The sequence below is a fragment of the Macrotis lagotis genome, chromosome 3, assembly GCF_037893015.1.
Source record: "Macrotis lagotis isolate mMagLag1 chromosome 3, bilby.v1.9.chrom.fasta, whole genome shotgun sequence".
Classification (NCBI taxonomy): domain Eukaryota; kingdom Metazoa; phylum Chordata; class Mammalia; order Peramelemorphia; family Peramelidae; genus Macrotis; species Macrotis lagotis.
This window is the reverse complement of record NC_133660.1, coordinates 117,077,137-117,104,653: the sequence shown is the minus strand read 5'-3', so window position 1 is coordinate 117,104,653 and position 27,517 is coordinate 117,077,137. Positions and strand designations below refer to the sequence as shown.

Here is a 27,517-nt window from a genome sequence, read left to right as displayed (position 1 = left end):
CCTGACTCCAGGGCCAGCGCTCTATCCATTGCGTCACCTAGCTGCCCTTAAAGATTCAATTTCAAGTGTTCATGACTAATAGCAACTTTTAAGTTACCTTTCTAATAAATAATATTTGAATATTTAGTGGGGATTCTCTAATTAAAGGGAGAAGAATGTGAGAATTTAAGGTGGCAACCTACAATTTGAGTATTTTAGGGCAGGGCAATTTTTTAATGCCTTTAAAATAGGATCCTATACATAAGACTGTCCCTGCTAATGCTGACCAGCTCTGTTTTTGATGGATGGTGAAGAGCAGGACAGGAATGAGGACAGGGAACAATATATCCTCAATGAATCAAAACAAAATAAGTCTTCACAAATCTTAAGGACACAGACTCCTGGCACTCCTTAAAAAAAAAGGCAAAACACTGAAAAAATCTTTCTAAAGTAACTTCATGGGGCAGCAAGATGATGTAGTGAATAGAGTACTAGTCTTGGAGTCAGCAGGCTCTAAGTTCAAATGTGGCCTTGGACACTTAACACTTCTAGCTATATGACCTTGGGAAAGTCACTTTACCCCATTGACTCACAAAAACAAAGCAAAAAACCCAAAACAGATAAAATAACTCTTTCTGCTAACCATGCCATTCTAGTGTAGTGATGCCTCACTTTTTTTCAGATCTGACTTATTGAATCTCAACCATCTGGAACACAGTTAAGAACCCAGAATAGTAGACTATGAATACTACAGAGACCCTCAACCAAAGCTTGTTGACTTACAATATGTATAAAGTGAGCAATCCTTAGCTTTTCTTGGATTATAAGAAGCAAAAGACCATAAATTTGGGGATGGGATTGCCACTATTGTCTTCATTAAGAAGGGACATTCAAGGGAGGGATGAAGGAGGAAGAGAAAAACAATGAATTTCAGTGGAAGGGACCTATCCCCCCCCCCCCCCATTTGCGTCAGAGAAGTTCCAATCTTTACTTTGCCACTTACTCCCTGAATGTAAGTCAAGTCTCATCCCTGGGTCTTATTTTCCTCATCTTTAAAATGAGGTCTCGGGTAAGCTCTAAATCTGATGAGACAAAAGAAAAACAGCCCTGAAGTCTTGGGCAAAAAGCCTACAAAACCCCCCAAATAATGTAGGTATTTAAAATAGAAAAGCTTTCATCTTTTGGAAAATCGCTTAATGTACAAAATTGAATTGCCTGAGGATACTGGATGAGTGGAGTTCCTGTGGACCCTCACCACCAATTTTACAGTAATCTTTGGCTGCCATCACAGCTTGAGAAGTGCAAGACGAGTCAGGCAAAATTGAAGTTAAGATAAAATTTGGAAGATTGTTAAAAAAAATCCTCTATTTCTCTTTTGATATTTCTACCCCCTTTTTCTCATAAAATAGTTTTTGGCACTACCATTTCCACTGTTATACTCATTTGTGCTCTCAGAGTGGAACAACAGATGTTATGACCAAATGATCATATGTCAAAATAGAGAAGTGACAGGATCAAAGATAAATTTCCTCTATTTTCAATGAAATCCAGAGCTTTTTGTCTTCTAACAGTAATCTGCTTCAAAACAACACATTATTTTTAAGATTCATTCCTCTGAAGAAATCTATTCAATAAGCACCTACTATGTGCCCATCACTGGAACTATATTAACATAAGAGAAGTCCATAAAACTAGAACGAAATGCAATCAATTTTGCTTGTATTTGCTTTATTGCGACTGCTTTGACTTTTTTTCTTTAAGATATATGATTTTTTTTACCCCTTGAGTGAGGGTCCAGATGTGTTAAATCACTGGTCCAGGAGCTCCTAGTGTGGAAATTCCCTCCACCAATTCAGATCAGTGACTTCTTTGTTATTTATAATCATAAAATCATGAATCTAAGGCAATAAGGAACCTCAGAGGTCCTCAGGTCCAACCTCTTCTTTATCTTGTTGAGCTATTTTCAGTTGTATCTGACTCTAAGTGATCTTTTGCAGGGTTTTCTTGACAAAGATACTGGTGTCATTTGCCATTTCCTCTTCTAGTTCATTTTATAGATGAGGAAACCTAGGAATGGAGAGTTAAGTGACTTGTCCAGGATCACACACCTAGAAGTGTCTCAGGCTGGATTTGAACTTAAGTCCTCTTGACTCCAGGGTCACTGCTCTGTTAGCTACCCATCAGAACCAGTTTTTAAATATGTCTATAATAAACAAGGTACTGTGCTAGCTCCTGGGATAAAAAGGCAAGACTGACCTGGCTCCTGCCCTCAAACACCTTCTATGCTCGTAGACTTAGGGAAACAAGTCAGCCAGCATTAAAGAGCCAAAGAACTGCTTTTCAATTTACATTAAATGCTTCATGTATTCCAAGGGGACTCAACATTTTAACCTCTGTGAAATAATACAAGTTGCATTATCTTTGCATTGCTTCAAGAGTAAAAAGAAATTAAACATTACTGCTTTCAGATGAGACTACTTTGTCACTAACCATGTTCCCTGTAATTGGAACAGTTAGTTTAGATTTGTTTGGATCCTCCCCACTCAGTAGGAATAGATATTTATTTAATTAGCAAGCTTATGAAACAGCTTCTTAACTAGACATTTAGCAGACATCTCAAGGACATTCGTGCTACTTTACAAATGGCCTTCATTACCAAGATGCTACTCTCTGGGGTTCCCTGATTTGTTAGATTCCAACTAGGATTGGCTGCTTTGGGGGTGGGACTCAGTTATATTATTTCAGGAGCTAAAGTCATTGAGATTATAGCCATTCAAAGTTTTAATCTCTGAAGGGAAGAAGGTGAATTTGGCTCTTTTTGTCATCATCTGTTCTGACTGCTATCAAATTACTGTCATTTTCTTAAGCATGTTTACACAATTTCAAAAAAGCACTTTTTTACAATTGCAAATTAATGACTCCATTTTGAGGTTGCTACAAGTCACCACAACATGAAATGTCTTTGATACAAAGTCTATGCAACCAAGGTGAAGAGGATAAGCTATAAGCTTCCTGTAAGTGATTTATTCTTGAAATGGAATAAAATGCTACTGTAATTTATTTTTCTGTTCTATAAATGTGCTAATAAAAATGGAAGCTAAAATATAATTAATAATTCCATTAAATGTAACAACTATATGTGATGTACGGTATTGTTCCAAATTAATTTCTTACTTTTGGTCTGCTTTTAAGCTGATCATCAAGTGGGGTGATAATCTTCATCTGTGACAGGTGAACTCTGCCCATTTCCTCTTCCTTTTGGCATTGCAAGTTACTGTCTTCAGTTTGATTCAGCAGCACTAGCACCTCTTCACGCTGTAAGGTGTAACACATTCTCAGATGCAATTATTAGTGCATAAAACATTATGACACACCTCTCTCCCAAATTTTAATCTTCAGAGCCTGAAGCGTTTAATAACATGCAAGAGCAGTGTGATAGGAGTCAGTGAATTTTTTACATTAATTGGTAAAAGGTAAGAACATCACTGTACCTTACAAGAGAGCTCTCCAGGATTTTGAGATACAGTGTCTTCATTGGCAATTTCATTGGCAACTCCATGAAGCACAGGTAGCTTAAAGAGAAGCCAAGGAAAGGGTTATTCATGATCAAATAAGCTCCATCAAATAAAATGCAGATTTTTGGGGGATTTCTTTTGTATACTCAAAATATAGCTTACTTTAGATGAATTCTCTCTTTAGCTTTTTTTGTAATATTGCCTTTTTGGCTATGATGCATATGGGGTAATTCACCCTTCATCAAGGATCAGATTCTCTGTCCAAATCTGAGCCTCTTCTGGCACAGGAGTCAGGATCTCCCATAGAATGAGTTACTGAATGAAAAGCAGGATAAATGTCCCTCTAAGTAGCCTGGATATGGAGATACCTATGGAATCCTCAAAGAGGCCAGATGATGTGGTTGTCTTATGGCCTGGATTTCTTACCAGGCTTAGACCATGTCTTTTTTCATCTTTCTTCTATCTTCATCTCTCTTTTTCAGGGACTAGTACATGGTTAAGTATATAAGAAATACTTAATATATGTATTTTCCTATGGATATGGAACACGAAAGCTCCAACCATTACGAAGAAGATTCTCTAGTCCTATAAGAACGGAACCTATATAAATGGTGAGGTCTGCAATAACCAGTCAAATAAAAAATAAACTCCTTAAAGGGAGGGAATAAGTATTTTGGCTTTTGCATTTCCAATCCTAGCAAAATGCCTTTGTATTTAGTAGGTACTGAAATGAATTCACCAGAACTGTAGAATTTCAGGTCCAGAGCAGAACTAATTGGGAACATAGGGAATTCTGAGAATAAAAGAATTCAGTTTAAACTCAGATACTTCGAGAATGACTCTCCCCACTCCCAGAGCTATCCAAGGTTCTGTACTACTTCTACTTGAAGCTTTCTCAGATACAATGGACCCTTTCTGTCTCCTGATGGCCTTAAACCATGTTCTCTCCAGTCTGACTCTTCCTGAGGTCAAATACCTATTGCGCTTCATGCTCCTACCTGTTCTACATTACTACCTATGTTCTTCACATATCCTGATCTGTGTCTAGACTGAATTTAAATGTTCCTTTGCCAACTCCTTACACTAGCCATGGTCTGATCAAATAGTCTATTTCCTTGACCTGATTCCCAATGATATGTATAAATTATGTGGCAACAGGACTAAATTAGAGAATTACTTATTGGAATTTCAGGAAGAGATTTTCAAGAAAAGACAAGCTAATTTTAAACTGGAGGAAACCCAGAAGAAACTCAGGAAACTAGCACAATAAGAAAAGAAGACATGGGTGTGGCACTGTCATAATTCTGGTCTTATGAAGTGAGATCCAGATATATAGTCATTTTCCATAGAGGTGGAAAAACTGGGTCAGTTTTGTTTCAAGAGGATCCTCTTATTTGGCCTAGATTTCTATTTAGGACCCCGGGCAAAATATCCCTATAATTCTAGTGTTTGTGGCTGATAATAATGGTGGATCAGGACTAGAAATTTATTAGAAAAAAAATATAATTTAGAAAGATTTAAAAAAAAATCTGGACCTGATTTCATTAGAAAGAATTGCCTCCATTCATATAGATCAACAGAACATTTTGAGCTTTTATTTTGGGAGAGACTTAGTGCCCTGAGGAATTAAGTGACTTGCACACATGGCTAGTAGGTGTCAAACCTGAAACTAGATCTTCTTGACCCTAAAAAGCTAGTCTTCCATCCAGTATACTATGGAAAGCATTAGCAATTGATAATGAATAAAGTAATGAAACCTACTACCATAAAGCCAGCACCATTTTGTACTCACAAATTTCTCTTAATTGTCTAAAATATAGAACTAACATAATAAATGAATCTTCCTTTCTCTAGCTTGGCAAATGGGTTATGAATATGGTAACCACAGCAGTCTATATTTTTCTGGGACTGTTTTGTTTTCAAGAAAATAAAAGCACCCTTTGGTCAAATCTTTGTAAAAGCAATCTCCTTTGTCAAATGATGACCCAATTTTTGTTTCTGAAAATATGGTCATTTTATTTCTATCTCATGCCTGATAATGATGGTTCTTATGGATAAGAATATGATTCTTCCAGCTTAGATCAGGTGACAAGGGCTAGAAAAAGTAGGGAAATTACAGTAAGTAATTAATATTATTTTCATTAAAAAACTACTTATATGAAAAATTATGCACTGCTAAAAACAACAATTAAAGTCACTGCCAGTTTTTGGTAGTATGATAGAATGGAAAGAAAGCTAGTCTTAGAATATAAAGATCTCTTTTCAAGGACAGATTTTTGACTTAGTAAACATTTGGACAAATTACTCAACCTAAGTTTCCTATCTATTAAAAAGATACTATTGAATGAATTTTCTGTCCCACAACAACCTATGGGCATCTAGGTAGCATGGTGGAGAGAGTGCTGGCCCTAGTGCAGGAAGACTCATCTTTCTGAATTCAAATATGAACTTAAACACTTACTAGCTGTGTGACCCTAGGCAAGTCATTTAACGCTATTTGCCTCAGTTCCTCATCTGTGTAAAATGAGGAGAAGAAAAAGGCAAACTACTCCAGCAACTCTACCAAGAAAACCCCAAATAAGGTCATGGAGTTGGGCATGACTGAAAATGATTGAAACAACAACCACAACCAATGAAGATTATTATCTAGCAAGAAAGGCAGTGCCAACTTGAGGAAATTATTGCTTTTTAAAATATCAATAAATACTGATTTATAATGTTGTAAGAAAAAAGGTTTTAAATTTTACAATGACATGTAAATATATTACTGTTATTATTACCAGCTCTCAAAATAAAATTTCTGCTCACTTTCCTAAGAGGAAAAATTTCTATCATGGAAGTGACAACAATTGCCAAATTTAATGTCAAACATTTACAACTAAAAATACAATTGTCTGTAAAATGCTTTTATCAATGATCACATGGCTACTGTGGAAGTGAAAACAATGCCACCATGGAAAAAAGTTGATTCTTTTATTCTTGTCTAATCTAGTGCAACCTAATCTGAGTAGGGAAGAGGTAGAACCTAGAACAGCGCTTCTCAAAATATAGTCTTTGGACCCCAGGGAATCCCTGATATCCTTTATGAAGATCCTTGGGGTCAAAACTATTTTCATAATAATGTTATCTGACTAAAATGCTCCTTTCTAACCATATAACTATATGAAGCCGTATTTTCTTCATAGGTGTTAACCAAAAACTTCACATATTCAACAGATTGAATACAGAAGCAGATAGGAGAGTTCAGCTATCTTCTATTAGTTAGACATTAAAAAGGTTTGCAAAAACATGTAAAACAATGTCCCTCTTCTCATTAAAATATTTTTAAAAATAAAGTAATTTTTCATAAAATTATTAAAGTGTTAAGTTTATTACTGTTAAATTAAAATGAATTAATCTATTAAAATGTATCAGTTTTAATTTGTAATATGGTCAATAGCAATAGTTACTTACAATCCACATAAACAAAAGCTCTTTGGGTTCTTCAGTAATATTCAATTGTGTAAAAGAGGTCCAGAGACCAAAAAGTTTAAGAACTACTGGGTTAAAACAAATGCATTCTCAGGGTGGCTAGGTGGCACAGTGGATAGAGCACCGGCCCTGGATTCAGGAGTACCTGAGTTCAAATCCAGCTTCAGACACTTAATAATTACCTAGCTGTGTGGCCTTGGGCAAGCCACTTAACCCCATTTGCCTTGCAAAAACCTAAAACAAACAAAACAACAACAACAACAACAAAAAATAAATGCATTCTCTCCATAATCTGACTTATTCCTTCCTTTTCTATCTTCTGCTACTTTGACTTTCCCTGACTTCCCCTTTTACTCACTGTAAGGATCCCATTTGGCTGAACTACAGTTATCCCTTCCACATTGTGTCTTTCCCCATCGTGGTTTCAGTATATTGCAAATTGGTATAAGAAATTAAATGGGAACTTTTTAGAAGTTTTGTGGAAGACATGTACAACACTCAAAGACAACACAGAAAAAGTTTAGAAACTCAGAAATGCATAAAATATATAGCAATGTATAATATCAATATACTTTCTTTTAATACCATAAATAAACACAATTTCTTTTTTAAAGTTAAAATAAGTAAAAAGTTAGTTTGCAGAAAAAAATTGCAAAGATCAGCATACATACAATTTTACAAGGACTTACTAGATCACAGGAGCACTGTACCCTTAATCCCTGTGATGAGGAAGGGATACTGTATTTGTTTCTCATACAAATACCATTTCACATATCTGTGTCTTTGCACTCAATATCACCTATGCTTGGAATACCTTCCTTTTTCATCTTCCTCTCTTAGTTTTCCTGGCTACCTTTAGGACTTGGCTCAAATGTCACTTGATGGCAGAAGACATTTTCCAGTTTTCCCAGCTGTCAGTGTCTTCCCCTCTGAGAACCTCCTCTGTTTAGCTTTAAGACCAACATGGATCAGTCACATTTTTCTGTATTACACCTTTCCTGACTCCCCCCAGCTGCTAGTGCCCTTCCTACCAAACTATCTTTTATTTAACTATTTTGAATTTATTTGTACTTAATCACTTTTTTAATTTATGCTTTATAAATTTATATATTTACTTTCTGATTCTCATTAGAAACTAAGTTTCTTGTGAATAGAAATTGTTTCATTCTTAGTACCCAGACCCCCAACACTTAGCTGGATCATTTCAAGCTAATAAATAGTAGACTAATTATTGATTGGTAACTTTTGTCTATTCATTTATTTTCATTTTTGTTTCCCTTTCTGAATATAAGAAACTTTTCTTCATTTCTCCAGGGATTATTTTATCTATGGAATGAAATAAGTACTTGACTGACAGTGAAACTGAGGCGAAGTTTTAAATTTATTAACAAAAAAGTCAGATTTAAAAATGTGTTAAATGATGGAAACAAAATTAAACAGAACACTAAGGTTAGATTTTTTTTGGGAAAAAAAAGAGAGCAAGATCATTCTCATTTGAAAATGTTTTCAACCAGGTCAGTTTAATTTCTGTAATTATGAACTTTACCTCAGAATTTACTTAAGGGTCACAGATAATAACAGTCAACCAAAGTCCTATACTCCTATGGATCCTAGCTTTAGAGGCAGAAGGGACTTTAGCTCCTTCCTATCTTATGGTTTGACCCTCTCACTTTGTAGATGATGAAACTGAGACACAAAGAGTTTATGTGGCTTGCCCAAGGTTATACATGATGGAGGCAGGATTACTTCCATGATCTACTGGGTCAGAATCCTCATTGTTTCTGTCTGTTCATGAGTAGTGACAGTTTGTGGTCACTCTCTCCTCAGTTTTCCTCCTCTAAATTTCTAATAAGAATTAAACCCCAATTTAAATAATATATCATAGTTCACCTAAGGGACACAAGAACAATTCTGTAATTGCTCTGCTTATTTTCCTATGAAATATTGTACCTTGGATTTGTTTCTGAGAAAGCTCTTTAACTAGGTGATTTCTGATCTAAGGTAAGAGATAAGAGTAACTTACCATGTATTTCTTGTAAAGGGGATGGCCTGGTTTGGGGCGAGGAGGCAACACTGGTTCTTGTTTCCGTAAGATCTGACTCTTGGCCCTTGTGAGTCCCATTGTCAAGGCACTTTGTTTATTCTGGAGCTCCACATCTGATGAAGAGCGACAAAAAACTTGTTTCTGAGATGATGCCTTGGATCCAGAAAGTTTGGGTGGAGGTGGCCTTGCAGGGGGTCCCTTTGGTGGAGGAGGTCGAGTTGGGATGACTTTTCCATCTATGGGCCTGAATATCAATGTCAAAATTAAGACCAAGCTTTTGTCCTCTATTAGAATTTTGATTATCTTTTTTACAAGCCAGACACAGAAACCCTAGACAGATCTATAAAGCCAGTGCACTTGAAGCACCCTGAAATGTGCCAGGGGTGCAAGTTTTGTGCAAACAAAGGCAGCATTAAACATTACTGTATTAGAGAAATGCCATGACGTTCCAGTTTCCTCTTATCTGGCACTAGAGATTCATTAGTTCAAGAGAAACTAGCATTTATTCTTATGAGCTCTCTAAGGCCTCATTTGCTCTTAAACACACCGAGATTTTTCAGAAAACTAAGCAATTTCTCCCAAAGTCCAAGATGGTAAATTTATAATAATATATAAGGCATATGTGCTAGAGAGTTTAGACAAAGTGTCTGTATTTTTATTATGAGTTGTCATTTAATTGCTAATTTAGATTAATTTAAAACAAGATGGTTCTAGACACCAAACATGGATGATCCTATTAGTATGAAAGGCTTTTCCTTTGCTCTTTTAATAGAAATGAGATCTTGCATAATTATTTTTTTTATTATTGTGGAATTAACTATTTAAATTGTTTTGAAACCACCGATTGTCTTTCATAGACTTATCTTCCATTAAACCCTCCTGAGACACTGTTAGAAAGATGATCAGTGAGAAGGTCTGCCATTATAACTACTTAAAGAACTCAAGTTTGTTCTTTATTTCAGTGAAGAAATTTCAATTCTCAAATTGTAGAAAGAAATGAGCTTCCAAATAACTCTATAATAAGATTGCAGACCAAACTCATTGAAAAGGAGACATTTATCAACTTTTGAGCTGAATCAGCCTTTGAGGATCCAATCATTTTGGCAAGTAATTTGGAACCATACTCCCAAAGTTACTAAACTACATCCTTTAATGCAGCTACTGCTACTAATCACATACCCTAAAGAGGTCAAAGAGAGAGTGAAAGGGCCCATATGTGCAAAAATACTGATAGCAATGCTTTTTGTTGTAGCAAAGAACTGGAAATAAAGTGGGTATCCATCTATGAGTCTCCACTGAGAAATGGCTAAGCAAATTTTGTGGTATATGGAATAATTTTGTTATAAGAAATAATGAATATGAAAGATTCATAGAAAAATCAGGAACAGTTGAAGGGGCTGACTTAGCAAGAAGTGAGCAGAACCAGGAGAAAAATAGGCACAATGAACACAATTATGAAAAGGAAAACAAGTGTGAAAGACTTAAGAACTTTTATCAACTTAATGTTAGAAGAATGATGATGAAGCATGCTTCTTCCCCTGCCTCTTGGCAACGAGGTGGTGAACTAGAAGTATATAGTAAAACAAGTTTTTAGACACGACCAATGTATTGGTTTTGCTTGACTATGTTTATTTGCTATGAAAAAAGAACTTGATTCAGGGAGATGAGATTTAGGTTAGTGGGTAGTTATAGAGATGGAAAAAGAAAATTAATAAGATTAGATAGAAGAAAGCAAAAAAGATATTAAGAAAGATTCTGAAATGAGACTTTTTTTTTTACTACCTAGCTCAATTTAAAAGACTTAAAAAAACCTAAATGTATATGACTAGAGTTCCTGGTTTCATATGCAATCTTTTTGCTTCTCCTTTGCATAGTGAACTACTTTGTTGATGATTATTAAGTGCATAATAAAAAGTAATTTTATTTTAAAAAAGAAGCAGTCTTTAGGCAAATAAGCATTTGGTTCCTAAACTTACCTTGGGGGCAGCACAGGTCCTTTAGAAGAACTTCCTGTTGGAAGTGAAGGCTCAGAATCCTACAAGTATTGGAGAATACATTTTAGGCATGCATTATCACTTTTAGGGTGTTAATTTAGAATATCAACTTCCACAAAGGGATGATTTTTGCTCAAAACCTTTAGAGTGAATCAATAAAGGTAAACAACAGCTGAGGTTTTAAAGTCTTTTTTTTGGTGCAAGGCAATGGGGTTAAGTGACTTGCTCAAGGTCACATAGCTAGGTATTGTTAAGTGTCTGAAGCCAAATTTGAATTCAGGTCATCCTGACTTGGGCGCCAATACTCTATCCACGGCACCACTTAGCTACCCCTTAAAGTCTTTAACAATGTAGGAAGAGTTAAAATCACTCCTCACTTGATCCATTTCCACTTAAATCATCTGTACTGCACTGGCTCTACTCCATAGCTAGAAATGTTCTTCCTACTCACCTCTACCTTTTGGAACCTTTGGTTTTCCCTTAAACTCAGCTCAAGTGCTATCTTCTATCTAAATAAATAAAAAAGCATACAGTATGTGACAGTGTGCTAAGCAATGAGGTTACAAAATACAGCTAAACTCCCAACTAGTTCAAATAATGAATCCTCTAAAATGGTTCTAAACCACTGGAAATGCACAGTGCAAATTCAAATAATATGATTTCTTTAGGAGATTCATTTTTCACACTAATTGGGACCTAGTTGTACAAAAATCAAGATAGTCTCTGCTCTCAAATAGCTTAGGTAAACACATAGGAGAATGATGGCCCCAGAAGAGTATTCTAGTCTGGGAAGTCAAAACACACCTGATGGAGTTCTAGGAATGATAGCATTGATTTGATTACTGTTAGCAAAGCAAGAGCTTGAAATTCTGGGGAAAAGAAGATGGGGATGGAAGGGAAAGAGAGAGATGGTAGTACAGCAGGAAAATGTCCAGAGAAGAAATGGTAGACTGGGAAATGTCACTAATCCATCACTGAAACCTTTCCTAATCTTCCTGGCTGCTAGTACTCTTCTTCTTAGACTACCTTGAATTATTTTTTCATACATTCCATCTATATTTACATATAGACATGTCTGTTTCCTCCATTAAATTCTTCTTTTTTTTTTTGGCAAGGTAGTGGGGTTAAGTGACTTGCCCAAGGTCACACAGTGAGGTAATTATTAAGTGTCTGAGATCAGATTTGAACAGGTCCTCCTGACTCTAGGGCCCATGCTTTATCCACTATCTCTACAGGGAGTATTATATTTTTTCTTTTTATCTCCAAGTCTTAGCATAATTTCTGATTTTTAGTACAAGTTTACCTTAATTACCTACCTTTAGTAGGATTTATACCTCAATTCCACCCTAGCTCTAAATGTTTAAAATCTAAATTGAAAGTTCCCTAAGATATCTTTCCCATGCTATCTTTCGACCACAAAACTGACTGCATTGTTATGAACTCTGGTGATCTATAAAAAATATTAATGGATCATGTTTGAACATTTAAGATGTTCAAATGATCATGAAAGATGGTTGTCAGTATGTTTTGCTTCAGGGAGGCAGACATCTGCTCCCTCTAATTAGGGCTCTCCACCTCCTAGTGTCATTCACTGGGTAACTTAAGAGGTTGTGTCAAAGTAGACTTCTTGGGCCCAAAAGCAAGAAGAACATGGGAAGGTGGACTGATTAAAAGCAATTCCAGGGAGAAGGGAAGAAATGAAAGATGGTACTTAAGTGGTAATAGAATTAAAGGGACAAAAAGGATGAAAGAAAAGTTTGCTTGGTCATGAACAAAGACTAGGCTGACAGGAAAGGAATAGGAGGGGAGGAATAAAGAAAAAAAGGCTAGATTTTTCTAAACAAAAAAGAAGGATGTGCTGGTATGGAAGACAAAAGACAGCTGTGGAAGATAATTAAAAAAAATAAAAAAAAGACAGCCATGGTATGGTTTTTGAGCAAACTTAGTAGAAAGAAACTGTGAAAGTCAAATCCAATAAGAAAGCTTCTCCAGAGGAAACAGAGATTGTTAGTCCAAGGGATATATATATATATACTATATTATGTTCGCAGGCTTTCAGTGTACATTATCATAGAAGGCATACATTATCATAATTGTATTACATGGAAAATATTTATAAGTCTTTTATTGAATGGACTCTTGTAAGACTCTCAAAGCTAGCTCTTTATAGATTTTCTTTATGTTTATCTTCCTTGGAATTGACTTTCTTAGAAATGTAGGCTTAAAGAAGGAAAAAAATGAGGATCTGGATAAGTTTTAGCTCTGCATATGAGGAGCTCCAATAAAGGGGTTACTACCTCCTTTGGATATGAACATGGAGAAACTCCTGAAAACCACGAAAAGTTGAGGACACATTCTACTTTTTTACTGATGTACTGAATCTAATTTCACTTCTCATTTTATGTTCAGGTTTTTAGGACAATCATCACCGAAAGGGACACTTAGCAACCCACTGCATCTTCAAACAGATAAACTCCAAGTCACCATAAGAAAAAACAAAGCTGGTCCCATTATAAGCTCGAATGCACTGTATTTAAATACTGTCCGGAAACCTGTGTTACCAAACTTTTGGATTATTTTCTTTTATCAACTTTAAAAACAGCAAAATTTACTTCTATGTTTTGAAGTTCCTATTGAATATTATCATTTTTCTTCTAAATGTCAAATTGGAAATTTTCATTAGTTTCAATCATGCAAGTATGTTTCAGTTTTTAAAATTTCCCTTTTAAAAAGTGAATTAAGCCTGTCTTAAAACTTGGCTTCACTAATGGACTCAGTTAATGTAGTGAAGCAAACCAGCAGTTCATAAACTCTTTGATGTTCCAGAAATAATCCATGCCCTGTGAACACTCTTCTGGCCATTTCTGCCTTCTGATAAATACAGCTGTGAGATTTGAAAATCTCATTTAAAAATCTGGTCACTCAAAGAATATCAATGACCTAACAGGAATATATGGAAGCTTTTGCTGCTTTTCTAAAACCTGAGGTGTGGGCTCTCCGTACAATTCCAAAACAGCTTCTTCTCAATTCAAGTTAGTTACGATCAATGCAATGAATCTGTAACCACCACAGAGGGTAGGTTTGGACCAATTTTTGTGTAAACTGCCTAGTAAAAGGGAAATAATACTAATCTTAGAATCAGGAAGATTAATTTAAATCTCACCTATGATATTTACTAGTGGTCTGGCCACAAGGAAATCATTTAACTTCTCTCAGCCTCAGTGCCTTTATCCATAATAGGGGACTAATAATAATAATAATAATAATAATAATAATAATAATAATAATAATATCTATAAGTAACTTTGTTTTTTAAATTTGGGTAAGAAAATCACTTCATGAACCATATTCATTCTCCCAAATTTCAGGTCAATGTATTAAAAAACTTAGATGTCAAAAGCCTCTTGATTGTCATGAGTATCAAAAGGAGTATTGAAAAATCAACTTCACTAAGTCTGTACAGGTCAAACCTTGGCATAATGGATGTCAATGAGCTAGTCAAATTCTGTTGTTATATACCTGTTTTGTTTATGTTGTATATTAAATTTAATAAAGTGTTCTTATTCTTTTTCTGAATAAGAAAAATAAATAGAACAAGCATAGCCTCAGAGAAGATATATGAGAAGACATTTTCATCTCTACTACTTTGTGGAGGTAGAAGGGTCACAGGTATGAGATATACTGCATATATTTTTGGACGTTTTTGATATATTAATCAGTTTTGTTTATTTCTTTTTATTATTTTCCTTAAAAATGAGACTTTATAGAATGGATCCCTAGAAGACAAATGGGAGAAGGATGCTATGGGAAACAAACAACACTATGTAAACAAACAAAAGACATCAATAAAAATAGGAAATTTTCATTTTATTTACTATAATAGGATTTGACTTTTATTATATCCTTCAAATACCTCATCCTTCTGATATCCTGAGCACAGTGCTATTTGTGCTAGTGCTAAAATAATCAAGGTGTAAGTAAACTAAGTATTCAGAATTATGCCATACTTCAGATTCATAGTAAGATAACCACAAAGATTACTTACTAAGCATCTAGTTCTTTCAACATTACTGAGTTTTCCAGAGGTTGTGCCAGAAGTGTTCCCAATAGGCTTCTCAGCAGGTAGAGGTGGTGGGGTCTGTGGGTCATCTTGCAACACTGGAAAAACATCAATATTTTATTTCTTCAAAATGATACTAGGTCTTTGTGAGATTCAGTAAGGCTGTGAATATTATTGCAAGACTTTTGCCTGGGGAAATGGCTAGCCTAAGAAGATACACAAAGTCTAGGCTAGGACAGGTAGGAGGGAAAGCATGTTAAATTCAAATAATTCTTTGTTTCTTATCTATCTTTATATCCATATCTATATCTATACCTATCCATATCTATATCTATATCTTAAGCATACCCACTGCACATAAAACACTAAACTTAGGTCCTGAGGATGCAATGATAAAAACTAAATAGTCTTTCCTCTCAAGAAACTTAGCTTGTAACAAGGTCATGTACAAAGATAATTAAACATAAAAAATATCAATAACATATTGTTTACCACTACTAGGTCTATATCCCAAAGAGGAAAAAGTTTCACGTATTCAAAAATATTTCTAGCATTTTTTTTGTAGTGGTAAAGAATTGGAAATTGAGGGGATGCCCATCAATTCTGTAAGAAATCATGAGCAGCTGGACTTTAGAGGAGAATGGGTTGATGCTGAGTGAAATGAGTAGAACCAAGAGAACACTCTACACATTAACTATATTGTGAGATGATCAACTATGATCTATGCAGCTATTCTCAGCATTCAGTGATCAAGGACAATCCTGAAGACCTGATAAAGAAAATGTCATCCAAGTCCAGAGAACAATCCATGGATTTTCAATACAAAGCAAAGGATAACATGTTCACTTTTTTAGAAATTTCTATTATATCCCCCCCCATCCTAATTCCTCTTTCACAACAAGAATAATATGGAATTATGCTAAAGATGATTATACACATACAACTTTTACCAAATTGTTTGTCAAAATGAGGAGGGTGGAGGGAAGGGAGGTTAGTAGAAAAATGTGGAACTTATAAACTTGCAAATGGATGAATGTTAAAAACTATCTTTGCATGTGATTGGAAAAAATTAAATAATAATTTCAATTTAAAAAGTATATTGTCTATGACAATTAGCATTCAAGAACACTACATTGAACATGTATTTGACACCCTCCCCCAAGTTGGACATTTATTCTCTCGTATAACAATTCCTTTAAGCCTCCAGGCTTAATTATCCACATCATTGCACTAAACAAATAGTAATGTCAACACCCAACTTCATGAGGCACATTGCAAACCCCTTTAAAACTTGGCAGATACAGTGGAATGTAGTATAGTTGAAAAAGCTGGGAATTGGAACCAAAGGACTGGAATTCAAACCTTAAGCAAGTTCCTGGATCTCAGTTTCCTCATATATAAAATTACAGGGTTGAATCAGGTAGCTCTAAGGATATAATTCTATAATTTTTAAAATATATTGCTGCTGTCAACCTTGAATGAGCCACACAGTGGAACACTAGGTTCATATTGGAAGTTCATACAGCTTAATAGAACTTTTCAGAGCTCATGCTCAACTGTCATGACTATTCCAGAACTTAGTATCATCACCATACCCTGAAGAAAATATACACTGGAGAATATAGAAAGAAACAGATAAGAATTAGAGGAGTGTGAAAAGAGAGTTTCCCTTTACTTTAAGAGATTATTACTTGCTCCCACTTTATAGGAAATAAGAAAATCTAAAATAGGTGGATAATTTGCTTGATGCTTCCTATCTGACCCATTGACAGGAAAGCATTTCTCCTCCCTCTCTCCCAAAGGAAGATAATATCAAAGTCAGTGACTATAAAGAAAATGCTTCAGAGAAAGTCAGGGGCATTGTAGGTTGAAAAGTAACACTGTTCAAGAGCAGTTATACTAGACCAGCAAGACCACTTGCTATCATTACAGCTGTCCTCATGCCAAAACCAACTCATTCTTCACATTGGTGCTGCAGGATGACAGATTTAGAGGTCGAAGTCTTATTGAATCTAATAACTTATTTATTAGATGAGGAAATGTAGCAAAGCAAATTCACTTGTCCAAGGTCACCCAGGTATTGCCTAGGTGAGATTTGAACCAGGTCTTGGGACTCCAAATCTACCATTCTTTTTCCTGTATCATACTCTTTAAACAAAAATTGTTACAAGGAGATGTAAAAAAGCCAAAGAGTAATAATACTCAGGTCAGAGGTGATAGCTTGCTGGCTGGCAAGGTTTGTTTCTGTCTTCTGGATAACTGTCTGTGTCTGGCCTGAAAACATTGGAACGCTTTCCCTTTTCTCTCTTTGACCCTGCCAAACTTTATCCACCTGTGTCACTTGAGTACTTTATTCCTTCTTCTCTGGCCCCAGAAGATGGACTCTATACTGATCACATCAAGAAGTGAGAGGGATGAGTTGTTTATAAAACTAACAGTCTGAAAATTGGACTGGGGGATGGGGAGGGTTGGAGTTGGAAGGTGTTTAGGTTCTGTTCTAGTCTAATCTGCATTACAGAGTCTACTTGGCCATGAGTGCTTTCTCTTTTTTGTTATTATTATTATTATTATCTGTCCTTCCTCAGAACATTCCTTGAGAAGATTAAGGGTACAGGACCAGGAGTACTGATGCTTTCTGTCATTGTTCTTGATGATGATGATGATGATGATTGTTGTTGTTATTATTATTATTATTATTATCATCATAAGTTTGTCCTCAAAACATTCTTTGAAATGATTTAGGGGGCTTCCTACCATTTTGCAGGATTCAAGGAAGTAGATAGTTGTAACCCATCCTATCTAATTCTAGGGGCTATCTTCCCTAGGGGCTTTTCTAACATGCTAAGTAAGAGGCTTCCTCCAGATCTTTTGTCATTGCACTAATGGCAATATATCACTCTCCATCCATTAGTGCTCATTACTGTTACAAGACTAGTCCACCTCTTCTGCTGCTGCAACATCCTTTGTGAGTTTTTTTGCCCAATTCTTGTCTGACAGTGAGATGCAGTCTATTCATGCCCATCTTGCACCTCCCCATTGTTGTAGAGTCCCACCTATGAGGTTTATATCATATACTGTCAACTAAATCATATTTTGTCTGCAACTATCTAGCACATTAGTATCAGTTTAAAAACAAGCAAAATCCCAAATTCTTTATAACTAAGAAATATAAATGGCATTATCAGTGTCCCACATATGAATATTAGCACCAAGACCAGAGGCAGTAGTTTTAACAGAGGAACAAAGAGCTGGTTCAGCATGACCACAAAGGAGAGTACCAAGATTGTTCTGTGCTCTCTATAGATATAACAGGAAGGCATGAAGTAGGAGATCTAAAGAACTGGAAAAATTCGGCCCACTGCTGTTATCAACAGATGGCTGCCACAGTGGAGTCTCATGATAGTTTAAGTTGCTTGTGAAGAGTGAGTCAGAATCTAGTAAATCTCCAGGGATGAGTTGTTTTTAAGACTAGAAATAACAGTCTGACAACTGGGTTGGGGATAGGGTGGGTGGGAGTTGGAAGTTGTTTGGGTTCTGTTCTATTCTAATCTTCATTACAGAGAACATGTGGTCATGAGAGCTTTTTCTTATTGTGATTTTTGGGGAAGGGCATGGTTAAGTTGCTGGGAAGCCCTGGGATTCTGCTGTGGCATAGTGTTTCTCTGTGTGTGGCTTCTTGTAAAACACCCTTGGAAATGTGACCAGGAAAGTTATGTGCATTCTCTCCCTGGGTGTTTTATGAGTTATGGCTAATCTTGGTATTTTCCCAATGACTGGAGGGGAGAGGGTAGCCCATTGGTATGTGTAAGATTAGGATGATGAGAACTTTCTATGATGAAGTTGTATTTCTTCTACTATGCCATCTCAGGATGTAATTAAGAGCTTCAGACATAACAAGAGAGTTCTCAAATATTTGGTTCCCCAGACATTTTCTCTGGTTCATTCCCTAAATCTTCCACTTCTATTTTCTCACCCTCTAATAGCAAAGCATCAATAGACTAGAACCCATACCTTCACTTTGAATAGTGCTTTTCTTGAGAAATCAAAACAACTATATTAAAGGGGAGATTTGGGAGATTCAGAAGAAAGCCTTACCAACTATAACTCTGGGGACAAGGAGACATTCTAGTCATGAGGATATTAAGTAAGCCAAAACTCTAAGGAAGCGATAGGAAATTTAGGAGGGTTTAAAAAGGTAGAGAGGGATCAGAGACACAAAGAGTGGATGACAGACACAGATTGACCTCCAGTTAGATCCCAGAGAAGAGGTGGAGGTGTTTCTGCTTTAAGTAGAGGCTGGAGATGATGGAGATGGGTTGGGGTCATCACTGTTTCAAGAATATCTAAGGTAGATCCCTAAGATATACAAATTTTAAGATATACAAATTTTATTATCCTACCATGGGAGTAACATTCTAGGTTCAGCAGTCTTTCCACTGGGCTTGGAATCAGGAAAACTCATCTTTATGAATTCAAATCTTTCCTCAGACAACTGTAACTTGTGTGACCCTAAGCAAGTTACTTAACCCAGTCTGCCTCATTTCCTCATCTGTAAAATAAGCAGGAGAAGGAAATGGCAAATCCCTCCAGAACCTTTGCCTCAAATAGGGTCATAAAAAGTCAGACATGACTGAAACACAATTGAATAATATAAGTCACTTAACCGAACAATTGCTTAACTTTCTTTCCCTAATTTTTTTTTAGGTTTTTGCAAAACAGTGGGTTAAGTGGCTTGCCCAAGGCCACACAGGTAATTATTAAGTGTCTGAGGCCAAATTTGAACTCAAGTCCTCCTGACTCCAGGGAACAGTGCTTCATCCACTGTGCCACCTAGCCACCCCTTCTTTCCCTATTTTGAAAACAATCAGCTGTTTCTTGTTGGACCCATTTAAAGAGAAATTCACATCTGATAAAGGGATAACAGGATGGAGATATAATTGTTTACATATTTAAAGAACCTAATCATGTATGTTGTTTGATTAAGATGGGGGAAATGTGTCAAAACCTCTCTCACTGTTATTAAAATTTATTAGAGCTCCTAGGAGATTTATTAGTTAGGATAAAAAAATCAAGGAAAGGAAAGAACTACAAAGCTCTATTAAAATGCAGGCTTTTATATGAATATACTTTAAAGTTCTTTATTCTGTTCCTTCTGGTAGCTTATTTTTTTTTTTCATTCATTAACTTCAGTACTTCTCTCTTTTACTGAGATCTTTACCTTACACACCAGAAAACAACAACATTATTTTCTTTTCATAGCTGTTCTCTCTTATCCGAATGTTCAGTATAGGTTAGATTTATCAAGGAAAAAAATGGTCAGAAGACAAGAAAAATGAAGTTAGAGTTGTGGACTTTTAAAATTGAAATATTTTTTAGTTCACTGGATTGATGTTGCAAACTGAGGCAGGCAGAAGAGTGGTGAGAAGGCTGGCTTTGGAGTCAGAATGACCTAGATTCGAGTCCTGCCTCAGATATGGGTTGTGTGACCTTGGGCATATGACTTAAGCCTCTCTGGGTCATAAATTGCAGTCAAGGTGCCTATCCAAAGGAAGTAATTTTCATATAAGGAGCTCCCTACTGATAAACTCACAGTTCTGATTTTTTCCCCTTGGGTAACTGACCATTTTATTAATAAAAGAGGTCAGTGACAGTCTGAAATGCTAAAGACCTTTCATGTATGCTACTTAATCCTTTCATGCCCTTGGCATGGGTATTCCTGAGAGTGGCAAACAACTCTGATTGGCTTATAATCATTGAGAGAATAAAGGAAATGTGGACTCATTCTAATGAAAGTCTTGGGGGTAATGACTTTAATCACCCAAGTCTTGGTTGAGTTCTGATTTTTTTTTTAGTTCTTTTTTTACTGCAAGGCAATGGGGTTAAGTGGCTTGCCCAAGGCCACACAGCTAGGTAATTATTAAGTGTCTGAGGCTGAATTTGAACTCAGGCACTTCTGACTCCAGGGCTGGTGCTCTATCCACGGTGCCACCTAGCCACCCCTTATAACAACTTTTTGAAGAGGAAAAAAAGTTATTAAAAAATAATAGCTTTGGAAGGGGTCTCATAGGAATATCATAGGAATCAGAGGTAGAAGAATTCTTAGTCAACTAATCCAGCTCCATCGTTTTACAGCTGAAGAAACCGAGATCACTGTAGCCTCTCAGAAATAATCTAACCCAACCCCTACCTAAGGTAAGAATACTTTCATTTCAATAGTTATCTCCTTTAAAAAAAAAAAAGGAAAAAAGAAGAATTATTTTATCTTTTGATTGCTGGTAAAATGGGTGGCAGGTATGTATCCTGTGACAAACTGGCTTCTGGCAGCAAATTCCCCTCAGAAGAAGGGAAGAGGAGCAAAGTAAAAGAAGTTAGCAGACAGCTTACATTTCCCTGGTTTGGCTGGGATCCGGATCACAGTGGGCTTTCGTGTGGGCGCTGGTTGGACAACTCGTTCCTTTGGTGGTTCGGCTTTTGTGGGGAGCTGAAAGGGATCTAATGAAAAACACAATTTATTTTGCATGTTTTAGTTAACACAGGCCTCAAACAAAAATCTCATTCATAATTAAAGAGTTATATTTTTTATGCCCTAGGGGAAGCTATTCATGGATAAATAGAATCACAGTTTGCATGGACAAAAAAACAAAGTTGGAGCTCATGAAAGGAAATAACTCAGTGCACTGTAAATAATTCATACATTTTTTTTTTGCCTGATGAGAGGAAAGATCCAGGATTGTGGGAGCTTGAATCGAGTACCAGATGCCTTCCAGGGCCATTCAGTCAATTAGTAAGTGCTCCTCTGGAACTCAGTGGTAAATGACTCAAAAAACATCACTCTGTACTCCAAGCAGATACTCTCACTCAATAACAAGGTTTAGGAATTTCTAGAATCTTAGTGATTCTTAGTTAAAGAGAATGCAGATTTTACAGTATAAGAAAATAGTCATGCTTGGCAGGTGAAATAACTCCTCAGCATCCCCCTCCTCACTCATTCTCCTCTTTCATTCTGGTCTACTACTTCTAACTCAAATGATTTATTAATTATTAAAGTTTTATTTTAGTTAAGGCGATCTTAGGGAGAGTCTTAAGAACTGACTGCAAAATAGAAAACAATTTGAGAAAGTACAAATCAGGTCCCTGGATGTTTAAAAAAATAAATGTAAATAGATGTTAATCAAAAGGAGATGAGAAGGGAAGGGAAGGTAGGGTTGTAGGGAAGGTGGGAAGAATAATGAATTTAGAGTCAGGGGATCTGAGGTTGAATTCCAGGTGGACTATGAAGAACCTGTATCACCTTGGGCACCTCTCTGGATTTCCTTATCTGTAAAATGAGAGAGACAAAACATGGTCTTTGAGAGCTCTTCCAGCATTGAGTCACATAACAAGTCTGGTGACATATCTTTAGTGAATGTTTAAGTACCATGGAATAGTAGAGCTAGGAAGTAACCCTGAAGTTTATTTAAAAATCCACCATCAATTTTATAGATAAGGAAACCAAGGCTCAGAGACATTAAGTGGAGTCCAGTATTAGAACCAATCTAACTTTGCTAATGATGATGATGTTGATGATGAGGGAAAACAGGATCAAGATTATACTCTGGGATTAATCAATCAATAAATGCTTATTAAATGCTGACCATATGTCAGGCAAATGGGCTAAAGCACTAAGACTCTGGGACATCCCTTTTATTCAAAGGAAAAAAAACAAAGTAATTTGGGGGAGGTATAGGGAGCTTGGGGAGGGAATTAGGAAAGTTCTAATGTAGGAAGGAGGTTGCACTTGAGCTATGTCCTGAAGAAAAGGAAGGGAGGACATTCATTGGATATGGTTTGTGCAAAGGAGGAGATGAAATGTCCCATATGGAGGACAGGAAACCAGTGTGGTTGCAATGTAGACTACATGAATGAGAAAAATAGGTTAAAGAAAAAGTCTCAAAAGCTAGATTGAAGACAGACTTGATAGGTTTTCAATGCCAAACAGAGGCTTCTGCAACAAGGATTCAGGGGAACTTTTTTGAAGAGTGCTTTTTTGGAGTATCACTTTAGAATGTGTTTTGATGAACAGTGAAGAGAGATTCTTGAAGCGGGGACATCAATAAGGGGAGTTTCACAATAGTTCAGGTATAAGATCCCTCAATCCAGCTTTGGAACCCAGTTCCAAAGCAAGAATACCAACTCATAAAAGGGTCAGGGAACTATTATTATTTAATCTCATAGAGGACATGTACAATAAACAAAAGTGAATATGCACTGTAATTCTTTGCCTTTTTAGATGGCAAGGTGAGATACTGCTTTGATGCCACTAAAAACAAAGACAAACACCAAAATAAAATGCAATAATTTTTTTTTGTTTGGACAAGACTTGATGGTTTTTATGAGTTTCCATTTAATAAACACCTTAAGCTGAGTCTTTAGAGAGGTGAAATTAGGAAGTGCCATGGAGGGGTAGGAGGACTCTCCAATGGCATCTGAAGTGACTTGTCACTAACAAATATGTCAACTCTTTACCACAAGCTTTCACCAACTCCAATACTGCTCAAAATTATTCAGAATCCCTTGGGCCACACAATCTCAGTCTGACTTTCTTAGAAGTTCCTCTAAGTTACCCACAACTTTAACATAACCACAAATATTTAATTGTGAATCACCTGTGCTTTAAAAAAATACAATTTATTTGTATTAGTGTTAGAGGGGATGCCCAGGGTGGGAGATATGGGATGCTCAGCAATCCTTAGAGAAATAAGAGTCAACTTTATCACAATTGTATCCCCTGCAGTTTTTTGACCCTAAACTGGAAAATCATATAATATGATTTATGTTCCCTACCCCTACTGACTTTATAGCCAACTTCCAGGCTGGATCATGATTTAAGCATGAGAAACAAGGCATAGGCCCATAGTAATAGTCTGTTATAGTATTTAGAACACTACAATTACAAAGTCTAAGAGCCAGAAGAGGTTTAAAAGATCATCTACCCTAATCTCATTTTACAGATAAAGACTATATTAGGTTCCAGATATGGAAACCTGGCCACTTGCAGAAGGGTCAGATATATCCCAAATAAGATAAAGGAATCTAATACCATGACTTTGAAAGAAGACTCACAATAATATAATGTAATGGTACCTATGACTTACCACTAGCAATGAAAAGTTGAAAAATGATGGGATACAGTGACAAATGATTTTTTTAAAATATTTTTCAAGGCAATGGGGTTAAGTGGCTTGCCCAAGTCCACACGGCTAGGTAATTATTAAGTGTCTGAGGTTGGATTTGAACCCAGGTACTCCTGACTCCAAGGCCGGTGCTCTATCCACTGTGTCACCTAGCTGCCCATGATGATTTTTTTTTAAAACAATTACAAGTTGCATCACACAGTCATAATACTAGAAGCATGTACCATATAGGGAGGAAAGTAAACCTTAAAATCCAATAAAAATGTGGTTTATTGTTTCTACCATCTTACTTCTGAAGGTTCAAATCCTACCTAATCTATTAATACTTACTTTTTTGTTTATTAGATTTAAATAAAGTCAGAGGTCACTTCATATTCATTCTGAGTGGTTCTTCCCATTTGCTAATAATGTTCAGCATCTTTGCCAAGAAAACCCCAAAATGGGTTCAGGAAGAACTAAACTGACAACTTGGTCCCTTCCTAAATACAGATAGGTGTATTGGGATAGCTAGATGATACCATAGTGTACAGACCATTAGACCTGGAGTTAGGAAGACCTGAGTTCAAGTGTGACCCTGAGGAAGTCACTTAACCTCTGTGTCAAGAGAATCAAAATAGATATTTGTTGAGTGTTAAGTATAGACTTGGGTGTATATTAGGCACTATATAAATTATTATTATTACTTTCTTCTTCAGAGAAGACAAGTATCTTTCCTCCTTAGCAGAATATGTCTTTTATAATACTATAAGACAAATGCAATTTGTTTTCAGTTCTCTTTGACTGCCCCTCTTTTGAAACTGTTTACCTTCCCATTTTTACCTCAAGTCATGCTGCCTAAAAGTCTCTGGTACAGAATGCTACTAGGTTAGGCAGTCCCAATTTTCAATATCTTTCTCAAGTCTTACCACCTATCCTTCATATCACTCCTTCAGAGCCATGTTCTCACCTGGGAATGGAGCAATTAATTCAAGCTAAGATGTTAAGACTGATAATGGCTCCATGTACTCTGCCTTTGGCAAAGTATTTGCATTTTAACAGTTGCCCTCAATGCCATTAAAGCAAAGGTTTTACCCAAAGGAGTAATAGGGGAATTTAGGCCACTATGATTTGAAAATGGGGATTGTTAAGCGGGTATCCATACACGTACACATTAAGTGTGATTTTAATTCTGTATGGGTAAGGCTGGTTCAACTTTCAGCAATTATGTGAAGAAGCAGGCTTTACAACTGTTTTTCCCAAATTGGAAGGCTCTAACTGTATAGTCTAGTGGCAGAAGTATCTTCATTTTATAACTAAAAACACGTTAGTTTTTAGTTACCTACCTTATTACCATGTAAGCCCTAAGCTGGTCTCCAATAATTTGCACTGTGGCCATGCACAGTTATTATGCAACCTATCTTTTTGGAATGAGCACGTTTAATATGAATTTCTCATCTAAGTCCAACCAGGCGAATGAATCTCAGTGTTGCGCCACTGTGGGCCTCCTGGCAGGAGAAGACCTGTTTAATTATCTACCCCAGCTGTGCTCACTGAGCAAAGTGATTGCTACATCTGTTTCCCTGTCTGCGTGGTACCCCTCAGCCTGCAATCAAGGCCAGAAACTCAGAATTACTGGGAGAAGAAAATAATACTCATTTGATAGGGAGGGCTATTGTATTTTTCATGATGCTTATACACAGATCCTGTTCAGATTGCTCTGTATAAAGTTCATCTCAACCTCTTTTCATGAGACTGGAGTTTTTTTCATATAAGAACTGATAAATAAGCAGGCAAGGTGTCTGGAGACTTAATATTCCACAGCCCTGTTCTGCCTCTTGGAATTCCTACTCCTTACACTCTGCTGTTGTTCTATAGGAAACTTTTTTGATCCCTCCAAGTGGTAGCATTCTCCTCATCTTTGGGATTACTTTGAATATACAAAGCATTTATTTATCTATAAACATTGTTCTCCTTACCCCCAAGTAAGTTCCTTGAGGGAAGGAAACTTAAAATATTTTTTTTTATTTTCCATACACAGCATAGTCTGTCTACTGAATACTTATTGAATTAAACTGAGTGGAATTTCTTTTCACATTTGTTGAAAATGTTTATTCTCCTTATGCTTTCTTGCTGAGATCACTTTTCATCTACTCTGTATATATCTAGTTATTTGGATATTTTTCTCCTCCATTAGGATGGATTTTAGCCTAAAAAAGAGAAAATCGAGTTGAAAGGTGGGGACAGGACAAGAGAACTATCTTAATTTGAAAGGTTGGCATGTGGAAAAGGCATTAGACTTTAGTACAGCTTGACCCCCTTAGAAGAGACTAGGAACAATGGATGGAAACTACAGAGAGACAGACTAATGTAAGGAAAAATTTACTAATTATTGAGCTACCTCAAAGTGGAATGGGCTGGCTTGGGAAGTAATGGATCCACCTTGATTGTAGGTGTTTCAGGCTTTGGAAGGATCACACTTCCCAGTCTAAGGATGAATTTATACAAGGCTCTGGAGGGGTGAGAGCAGACAGAGTAAGGTCAGCAAAAAGAGAGGGAAAGCTTTGTGATGTGCTTAGGCTCAGTTATCAAGGGGAAGGATGCTTTGCCAGCAAGACTCCATCTCAGTCTTTCTAATTAATATTCTTTTAAAAGGGGCAGCTAGGTGGCATAGTGGATAAAGCACCAGTCCTGGAGTCAGGAGTACCTGGGTTCAAATCCAGTCTCAGACACTTAATAATTACCTAGCTGTGTGGCCTTGGGCAAGCCACTTAACCCCGTTTGCCTTGCAAAAACCTAAAAAAGAAAAATATTCTTTTAAAAAAAAATTCATCTTTACAAAAACATGTTTAGCCTTGATACATGCCATCCCTTCAGTTTCAAGAGAGGAAAACTGGTTTAGTACACTGGAAAAGAATGACTGGGTGTGAGCCTCAACTCTGCTAATTACTACCTGTATGACCACACCAATTCATTTCCTCTATCCACCTCAGTTTCCTTGCCTGTAAAATTATGGGGTTGAAATAGATGACTCTCAAGAATTCTTTTCAGCTCAATACCCATAATCTTATGAAAGGCATCTTGGAGATCATCTGAAATGGATAATTATAGTTAATAATAATAATAATAATAATAATAATAATAATAATAATGTAAGTTACATTTATATTAAAGCATTTTAAGATTTTTCAAAAGCACTTTGCATATGTTATCTTGTTTGATCTCTACAACATCACCAGGAGGCAAGTGCTATTAATATACCCATTATACAGATGTGGAAACTGAGGCAGAGAGCAATTAAATAA

General features: G+C 36.3%; 1 protein-coding gene and 1 long non-coding RNA gene across 4 annotated transcripts in view; one reads left to right on the top strand and one right to left on the bottom strand.

Annotated features, from left to right (window-relative positions):
- SH3D19 (SH3 domain containing 19) overlaps window positions 1-27,517 on the bottom strand; it is a 205,138-nt gene that overhangs the window by 26,786 nt on the left and 150,835 nt on the right. For 2 of the 3 annotated variants that reach the window (XM_074229141.1, XM_074229143.1), the window contains 6 exons: window positions 21,448-21,555; window positions 15,049-15,161; window positions 10,986-11,044; window positions 8,989-9,253; window positions 3,471-3,551; window positions 3,154-3,294 (listed from right to left, as the gene is read on the bottom strand). In XM_074229141.1, coding sequence (XP_074085242.1) covers window positions 3,154-3,294; window positions 3,471-3,551; window positions 8,989-9,253; window positions 10,986-11,044; window positions 15,049-15,161; window positions 21,448-21,555 — 767 coding nt within the window. The remainder of the gene's footprint in view (window positions 1-3,153; window positions 3,295-3,470; window positions 3,552-8,988; window positions 9,254-10,985; window positions 11,045-15,048; window positions 15,162-21,447; window positions 21,556-27,517) is intronic. The other variant, XM_074229142.1, reaches the window with a different exon arrangement.
- LOC141517793 (uncharacterized) lies at window positions 14,524-26,016 on the top strand. Its single transcript, XR_012476983.1, has 3 exons — window positions 14,524-14,672; window positions 21,196-21,255; window positions 25,676-26,016. It is a non-coding gene; the product is annotated as an uncharacterized LOC141517793 (long non-coding RNA).